The 9,159-nt window shown below is 35.2% G+C and overlaps 1 protein-coding gene across 5 annotated transcripts in view; it reads right to left on the bottom strand.

Annotated features, from left to right (window-relative positions):
• The window catches only part of hoxb3 (homeobox B3), a 12,342-nt gene extending 3,390 nt beyond the window's left edge, over positions 1-8,952 (bottom strand). Inside the window, exons 1-5 of one of the 5 annotated variants that reach the window (XM_015389082.1) lie at positions 8,878-8,952; positions 8,553-8,684; positions 8,128-8,238; positions 5,475-5,526; positions 4,280-4,617 (exon numbers count right to left, since the gene is read on the bottom strand). In XM_015389082.1, coding sequence (XP_015244568.1) covers positions 4,280-4,526 — 247 coding nt within the window. In that variant the 5' untranslated portion in view covers positions 4,527-4,617; positions 5,475-5,526; positions 8,128-8,238; positions 8,553-8,684; positions 8,878-8,952. Of the gene's footprint in view, positions 1-4,279; positions 4,618-5,474; positions 6,250-8,127; positions 8,239-8,552; positions 8,806-8,877 lie in introns of those variants that run through there. The other 4 variants (XM_015389081.1, XM_015389084.1, XM_015389083.1 and 1 more) reach the window with 4 other exon arrangements.
• Between the last annotated feature and the right edge of the window lie 207 nt (positions 8,953-9,159).

Genomic DNA, 9,159 nt, shown 5'->3' on the forward strand with positions numbered 1-9,159 from the left:
TATATTTCCAAAACACTGTTTTGCCTTTAAGTAGTTTCCAAATGGAAATTTTTAAGCTTTCTGTTTATTTTGATAATAAACAGTAATGTAGGTTTATTGCAGGTTTTTTGCAACAGTTAAAATCAGTAAAACAAAAACAACAAATACACCATCAGGGGTATGTTGTAACAGGAACAAGAGCTTGCCAAAGGTTACTAGGTCCAAACTGAATGTGTAAAAACTGGAATAATTTACAAACCATACAAATGGTTTGCTGCATATGTGCAACAATGGGCATCAAGGGAATAAAGCTTATCATCAAGGAGAAATTGAAAATGTACTGGTTAAAAAATTACATAAATAATTTGCATTGGTTATTGAAAGGGTAAAAACTTTTGTGTTATGATTTGTTTATGCCATTGTTAATAAAATATCTGTCTTAAATGTTGTTATTGGGCACTAAGTTTTAGGAATCCCTGTTCATAAATGTTAATATTTCTTTTAAACTGGTTTTGTAAAAGTTTTGTGGTTGCTTCCATAGCTCAAAAGTTGATAACAAAAGGACAGATTAATCAAATTGTTAAACAGAAAGAACCTCCATCACAATTGAATCCTTAATTAGAATAAAAGATAACAATATGGAAAGCCTAATATTTTCGTATAATCGTATAAGTTGTGTTTTCCTTATCTCTGAAGTGTTTGTCATTGCAATATAGAAAGGTTAAACAAAATTATAGTACATTTAATGTTAAGGAATTGTTTTTCCACATTAATACTACTAGTTTCCAAATATAAAATATCCTTAGGGATATGATATTTGAGAGAGTTAAAGTGCATCTTCTCTTGGCTTTGGGACCCTAAGCAGCTGTTTCTACTTTTGATATTTTACCAGTTCTACATATGAGAGTGAGTACAGTTAACCCAGAAAAAAATAACTCTCCCTGTGGTTTGGGGAAAACACCCTGATGTAATACAAGGGCGATTGTCAGACTTTACAAGTGTTAATATTTACTATTATACCTTTTACAGATTTTTGTTGCTGGTAGATTTTGTTTTTGTTACTAGTTCTAATCCTGTTCTGTTATGCAAAATTCATATAAACAGTAAAAAAGTAAAGTAATCCAGGTTGTGACTTTATGTCATCAGCTTTCTTAAAGGCCCAATAAAGCATGTTAGAATAAAGCTAAGATATTGAAGAGACGAATGATTACTAATTTGATTATCCTTATTGGTCTCATGTTTATTTCATTATATTTTTTTTATGCCCACAGCTTTTGCTCTGATGAAATTCCCTCTCATTCACACCAATATATTCCTTACCTAATGTCTTTGGATCCCCTTCATATGCACTGCAGTCTAGTTAATAACCAACTGACCACCTGAACCTTTAAAACAGGACACAACATTACCTTTATTGCTGGTTAAGAAGATACTAAATGAAAATGAATGAAACTGATTTATACAGTAATTAAACAAGGTGTTTAAATTTGTTGAAAAAATTATGTAAACACTTTTTTAATTCTTATTTGGGCCCATTCTGTATATTAGCAATAAGTATAAAGTGGTGATTTTAATTGTTTTTTTATTCACAAAAAGAAATCAGACAAAATTTTAACCAATTAATATTATCATGGCTGCACAGTGGAGCAGAGGGTGGCACTGCTGCCTTGGAGCCAAAAGGTTCTGGGTTCGATTCCTGGCCCAGATCTTTCTGCATGGAGTTTGCATGTTCTCCCAGGCATGTGTGGGTTCTCTCCGGGTACTTCCACTGTCCAAAAACATGATTGTTATGATAACAGGCCTTTCTAAATTGTCATTAGGTGTGAGTGAATGGTTGTTTGTCTCTGTGTTGCCCTGCGATGGACTGGTGACCTGTCCAGGGGGCACCAGCATCCCTTGCGACCCTAGCAGGGATAAGGGTGATGGATAATGGATGGAAGGATAATATAGTCATGTTTGCTTATTTTGAAAAAGTAAGAACTACAAACAGATTTGTAGTTGAGAAAATGTCGGGAAAGATCTGTACCATCAGCTCAGTTGCGCATGCTCATCCATGTATACACCCAGGTTGCACTCCATTTTATTTTGTAAAAAGACCTAAATCATGTTTTTCCTCCCAAAAATACTAAACATATACAAAAATATAATCTATTAAAGGTTAAATATTCATTTCCTGAGAACATAAAGCCTTAAAATCCTTTTTGTTATATCAGTCATCTCTGCCCGATATGCATCGGAAATGGGATCCTGCGCTACTTCCGGGGGCCAACTTTTTCGGCTTTGCCTTTAAACCAAATCAAGTCTTTTTGATTTTTATGTGTTCCTTTCATGTTAACATTTTTGGTATATAGTGTGTAATCTAAGGTAAGAGACAACTAAAATGCACATAAACATGGTTTAATCATATTTTGACGGACTGCTCTGAGCATGGGCGATGATGACTTCAGACAAGCAGTTTGAAGCAGAAAATGTAAAAAGCATCAAAATTGTCTCAGAAACATTTTTTTAAAGATGTGTAGTAGCATTCTTTAGTAAATTAAGGATAGAGATAAGTAATTTTAGTACCATGATTATATTATTAAGGAATGTACAAATTTTGTTCCCAGCTAGCTAGCATAGGGAATGGGCTAAGGTAATTTAGTAGCAAGCTAAAAGTCCAAACCAAAAGGTTAGCATTTAACCTTATTTGAATATATTTAAACTGAGTTTTTTTCCAGGCTAAACTTGGCAGAACAGTTTTAGCATTATAAATACAGTCATTCCAGCAAACTGAGCCTCCTAAGCATGGAGCAGCCATTGCAATTGAATGTAACATCCAAACAGAGGCTGTCAAGGATAAATGTATGGGCCATTTGTTAATAGTTTAGCAACAGTGCTATTTAGCATGCTAAAGTCGCACTTGCTATCATGCCTCCCAACTATCAATGGCAATTATTGAAACATCTTTGCTCTGGTTGTTTGGAAATGTTTATAAGCCTGAGATTTCCAATTTAGGGATCAATAAAGTATTTTGAGTGGATTTAAGCTGCCTTATATTTAAAACAGCTCAAGATTTTACAAGTTTAGCAGTTTTTGATAGTATGCTAAATGTGGACTTGCTAACTAGCTAAGCTAGGCAGCTGTTCCTAATAATAGATAGATGTTAGCTTTGGGTATAAGGAACATTGTTTATATGCTAGATTTTTTATCAGAGAAAAAGTTTATCTACCAGAAATTCTTTTTTTTTTTTTTACAACGAAGAACAAAATAAATGTCGATAGAGATTTTTATAATTTGAAGTTAATTAAGTTTTGTTGAGTAACAACATTTTGAAAATTTATGAAAATAACTTCAAATTCAAATATCTATCCAAAGTGATACTATTTCTCACAAAGAATTGTATATAATCAAAATGTGGTTATATGGCAACAATAAATAAAAGACACATGCGAGGAGTTTATATTATACAAAACATCTAATGTTTGATTAAATAAATGTAAAAAGCTGTCAAAAATGTATTCCAAGTGTTTAAGTTTCATGACTGTACATCGGTGTCCAAACATTTTGTCTTATGGGTAAAGAAAACATTGTCAAGTCAAAAAAAAAAAAAATTATTTCAGAATAAAAAGAAAAAAAAACTGCCCAACAATGAACTAAGCAGGCAATATTTTGGTAAAACTAATGAAGTAGGGGTTTTGTTTTTTTTGTTTTAAAAATCTGGAGCTATATATATCTTTGTGAATCTAAATTTTAAAAAAGGTTTTGAAATGTTAGCCTCACTATTTTCCTGATAAAAAAATACAAACTCTGAATTAGCTTCCACCATGTGTGCGACAAAATTTGGATAATTTACAAAGTCAATCCCGGGGCCACAAATTGCCCCTGCACCACACTTTGGATACCATGCTGTAAATAATAATTTTTTTTAAAGTTGTTGCAAAAGTATAGTTAAAAATGTCAGGAAATTGACAGACTGCAAAATTATGTAGTAAATAAACAAGTTAAATCAGGAAACGAGGTTGTTGCCTCAGTACGGATAATTAATTGACCCCAGTCTTATTGGAGATCTAATTTTGTATAAGGGTTACATTGCCAGTGCAAACAATATAAACATCTACCAATTTTTTTTCCTGTACAAGTCAACAAGATAAAGGAGAAAATAACCTAATCACCATCTTCTTTTTTAAATAACACAAGTTTAAGATATGTGTTACTGAAAGAGTGATTATTTAAAACATAGATGATATTTAATGCCTTCCAAACATTTTTTTTTTGTGTGTAAACAGAAAAGGACATTTTTAATCAATTACTGCATTTTTACCTGCAATCCCCCTGGTGCGATTCTGATTGGAGGGTCTTGACTCTTTCATCCAAGGGAAAACCTTTTTGTTCATCGTAAATTTATTTGGGTTTTGCGATTTGGACCTCCGAGGAAGTTCAAGCCCACCCTCTCCACCATGCTGGTGGGCCGAGGCTTGATGAGAGCCCCCGAATCCAGAACCACCATCCACAGACTCACTGAAGAAACCGTGAGGATGGCTGCAACTGTGGCGGATGTTACTCTGCATTATGTGCACCACAGCCCCCTTTGACCTTCTGGTGCAGAGCTGGCAGCCAAATGTCACATGGCAGGTTTCCAGAGACTAGAAGGCTTCAGGCCTGAGAGGATCCAGGAGGGAGAAGAAAGGAAAGACTGAATCAGGGAGGAGATTAAATGATCCATCTTATCAACTCAATAGTAAGCTGACATGAATGGCAAGCAGGGTTGAGAGGCAAAATGTGGACTTTGGTGGAAAAAACACAAATAAAGAAATGCAGTATTTGCAAACTATTCTAATTTGAGCTTTATTGTGTGTCATTTGAAAATATATTATCATGTTTAACATTTCAAATTGTGTTTTAAAAATAATTTCTGTATTAAATTGCAAGAAAGAAAAAATCAAAACAGAGAAAATGGTTCTTTTTTCTGGAATGTTTCTCTGTTATTTTAATAAAGAGAACTTTAAAAAGGGCAAAAATTACATAATGTGGTTAAAGAAAAATTAATAAAAAAAATAGACGAGGCTTTATTGTGTTTTCCGTGGTGTTTTCTGACATTACATTAGGTCTTAAAAGTAACAGCCTTTGTTCTGCTAAAGAAAAGCTGTTTACAAGGGGAAAAATTAAATGTTATATCACAATCTGCTGAAAAACACATCCATCAAATGCAAAATTATACAAATGTCTACTGTGCTGCAGCTGCTGCACGGTTTGTGCCCCGAACTGAGATCAAAATCCGTCTTTTCTGCAGCTTCTCAAAGGGAGAAGAAAAAAAAACACATTAAATTCAATCTTCTTCCAAAATTAAACAAAACCAAATTATTTTCAGCAAGAGGAGATAAAAAATGCAGTGAGGGAGTGAGAGAGAATAAGTCTGGAGGCATGCAGCTTTATGAACTCTGGGTGAACCGCGGTTGGAGTCAGGCTCGTAAATCATAAAGACACATAACCCAGGCACAACAGCTCGGCTGCCTTACCTTCAGCGCTCATTCCGGCGCGCGGAACAAAAACACGCAGGATTCCTCACACCTTTAGGAGCGTGTAAATAAAAAAAGAAAGACTCCAACAGATTAAGGCAAACCCTATAGTGAAAGTGGTGCAGGTGGATGTGCGGGGTGAAGAAGCAGCAGAGTGAAGGTTTTCTCTCTGCAGCTCTGACCGCCCTGCGTTTGCTGTTAATCTGAACTCTGCGTGGGTGTGTGTGTGTGCGTGAAAAAAAAAGAAGAAGAAGCCCTTTCTGCTGATCTTGCAAACTCAGATTCATATATGGCAATAGCTGTGAAATAAAGTTATCAAAAATAGATTTTTTTTTAGGAAAATAAATGACATGCACACAAAAAAAATTTGAAATATACTTTTTAAAATGCAATAAATATAATTTAGTTGTATATAATGCCTGGATTTATTTGTTAATCTACCATTTTCAGCACATAGGCCTGCACTGCATCCCATTCAGGGCCGAAAAAGAAAGAAAAGCTCTCCATAAGCAGTCCTTGTTCCCATCCCCTAATTTAAATGGACCCATTTCAACAGAGCAGAGCAGGTCGGTGCATTAAAAAGTCTCTGTGCAGAATTCTGTAATCCTGCTCATCTGGCTTCCCACGGTGGACAGTCAGGCTGCAGCAGAGAATCGATATAAGCTTTGATCCTCTCATTTTCACCTTTTTTTGTTCACTCGCTTTAATCGGATCCTTAAGGTAATAATTAACTAAGTAGCTTTAATTCATGCAAATTGGAGTCTTTGATCTCTGAGGCAGAAAGTGTTAAAACAGAAAAGCAATCTGATGCCACAACCATACATAAAGGCTGAAACAGATGTTTTGCGTATTTCTGCAATGGCCATTTAGATAATAATAAATTAAACGCTTGTAAGCAGGCACACTGCAAAGGAAAAAAATCTAAATCTAAATAAGTATTTTTTTCTTTAAAAAAGTGCATTTTGTCTTGAATTGCAAAGATAAGTGAGACACATTGCCAATGAAACTAGACAATTTACATTTAAGATAAGAAAAAAACAATTGCAATGTCTTATTTTAAGTGCACATTATCTAAATATCTTATTTACCTACTAAAATTAAGAGGAAATTCACTTAATTTATGTCAGTTTTACCTATTTCTAGATCATTTTTGCAGTGTAAGAGTAAAAATGTAGATGAAAAAATAAAATAAAATCACCCATTAAACACATTTTTAGGCAATAATATAGTGATATTTGGTGTTAAATTGATTCCCCTCTTTTTTTCTTCTTCTGCATTTAATAGAAAACGAATAAATGTAATTTTCCTTTCAACGCTTTTGATCGCGACACAAATGCAACGTTTAAATTATTGTCATAATTTAATCCCGAAACATTAAACTCCAAAAATAAAATAAAATCAAAATTGAACGTGTTTTCCTGAAATGCACTGCGGGAAACATGTGTTCGCTGCGAAACTGGTCAATAAAACCATACGTCTCACTGATGGCCTATAAAAGCTGCCATAAAAACAGAAAGAAAATCAGCAATGAGTGCGCTGTTTAGAAAATAAAACGCCTGCTGATGTATGGGAGGAGGTTGCTGGGATGACGGTGGAGGTGCAGATATCTGTCTGATCTGATTCTACCACCCAGTCAGCATCTATATGCTGGCTCCATGTGACTTTTTACTGGGCTAGATTTGCAATCAGAAAATTTTAGTTTGAATAAAAAAATAAATAAATTAGTTCAAGATTTGTAGAACATTTAAGACTCATATTGGTCTGACCTTTCACCCCAAAAGGTCCCACATTAAAACCTAAACAGTCATTTTAAATGGGTTCATCATGTATGGATAAACCCAACATGTATTCCTTTATTAATATAACTTTTTTTTCCGACAATATAAGCTCCATTTGAGAATTTGTTTATTAATATTAATTTTAAAGTGTAACACGTGTCTACATAAATTAATAAGCCAAAAAGAGAATTTATTTTTCACTCTGAAGTGCAATTACAGTGCAATCCAGCCAGGGGCAGCACCAAAGGGGGGTAAGGGGGGGTCAATGGCTAACCACTAAAATTCACTACCCCCTCCCCTTTATCTAGAGTAAATCCAGGGGGGAAATTAAAGGTTATTCTGTATCTTACAGGTATTTTTGTGTCCCCATCTCTTCACCTTGCTCCATGCCACTATTTATGGATGTGCCAAAGTGAAGCTGCAGCTTTTTTATTTTTTAAAATCATGTTTTTTGTGGAGACGGCCCCCATCTGGCCATGTTATTAACGGTTTTTTGATGACACTTCTGACTTCAGTAAAGAAACAATTATCAAAAAATAATTCAGATTTGAGTAAGCAGGTTTGTCATTTATTCAGAACACGTTTAATTATTAGATTTTTTATAATTTGGTATCCTTAAAGTTTTATATAGAAAAATATAACATTAAATTTAAAGTACTGGGATCCGTATTCCATCAAAGAAATCAAGCACTCTCAAATCTTCTGCTAATCTCCATGCTCCAAACAGTAGTTTACTTCATTTATGCCTAGATGAGCTTTAAATGCATGTTAAGAGCCCTGTAGCCTGTAGTTATCACTCAGCATCACAGAGTTCATCCCCTCACTGCTTAACAGGGCTGCTTGTTTGAAGTTTGATAGACATGGGCAAGTCTCACCAGCCTCCATGCAACGTTCAGGGCCCCGCTGACAAATGCAGCTCTCCGCAAAGCTCTCCTTTTGGTTAGCTGCAGGAACCACGTGTTTGCAGGCACAGGCTATCCATTGCTCTGAATTAATCCAGAGACAGTTGAATCAACAGTGGCAGCAACTCGATTTCCCACCGACAACATGAGCAAGGTAGTAAATAAACTAATGCACTGATAAGCAAGCAACACAGATTTGTTTTCAGAGCCTTTAAAAGCAGCAAATAAACACAATAACAACACTTTGAAGTAGACGGATAACTCCTCATATTGATAGTAACGATGGTGCTTCATTAAATTAAATTAATAAAAGAGTTTGTAATCCTTTGTAGAATTTGTGCAAAACAATAAATGTAATTTAATCCTAAATTAGTTTGACAACACTTTTGCAAACTTACCTTCTTTTGCAATCTTCTTCTTTTTCCTCATCTTCTTATCTTCTCCTCTGGACAGATTCTGCTTCCAGTCGACTCGGGTTGTAGCTGTTTTGTCAAGCCCCTCTTCACATTTAGCCCTGCGAACTGCAACTCCTCCTCGGCCACAGACAGAGGGGACATGACAAATGATGTGCTGAACAATGGCTACATTCAAGGCTCGCTCTGCAACTCTCCCAGATGTCATATTCACTAACAATGTGGTGTAAGAAAAGGGAAGAGGGGTGGGGGAAAGGGGGGTTCCACTGATAGCTTACAGCTTAGTTGATATAAATGCAATGTTTCTTACCAAGAACAGATATGGTGAAGTTTGCTTTTGATAGGTGTTAAGTTTCTTCATGTTTCTTCTGTGGCTGAGAGGTCATCGCCTGCATACTCCCCAAGATGAGAATCTGTGACTCCTTGAGTATTCACACAAATTCGGACCTACAGGGTGTATACCGGTGACACATCACTTTGTCTTTTCCAACAAAAAAATAAAACAAGTATATCCTATAACACAACCAAGAGTCTCCCATTTAAGTTCAGCTGTAAACTTAGATGCCTTCTAAACATGTTTGCTAATGTTATG

This window comes from Cyprinodon variegatus, unplaced genomic scaffold (assembly GCF_000732505.1).
Source record: "Cyprinodon variegatus isolate N-32 unplaced genomic scaffold, C_variegatus-1.0 Scaffold447, whole genome shotgun sequence".
Classification (NCBI taxonomy): domain Eukaryota; kingdom Metazoa; phylum Chordata; class Actinopteri; order Cyprinodontiformes; family Cyprinodontidae; genus Cyprinodon; species Cyprinodon variegatus.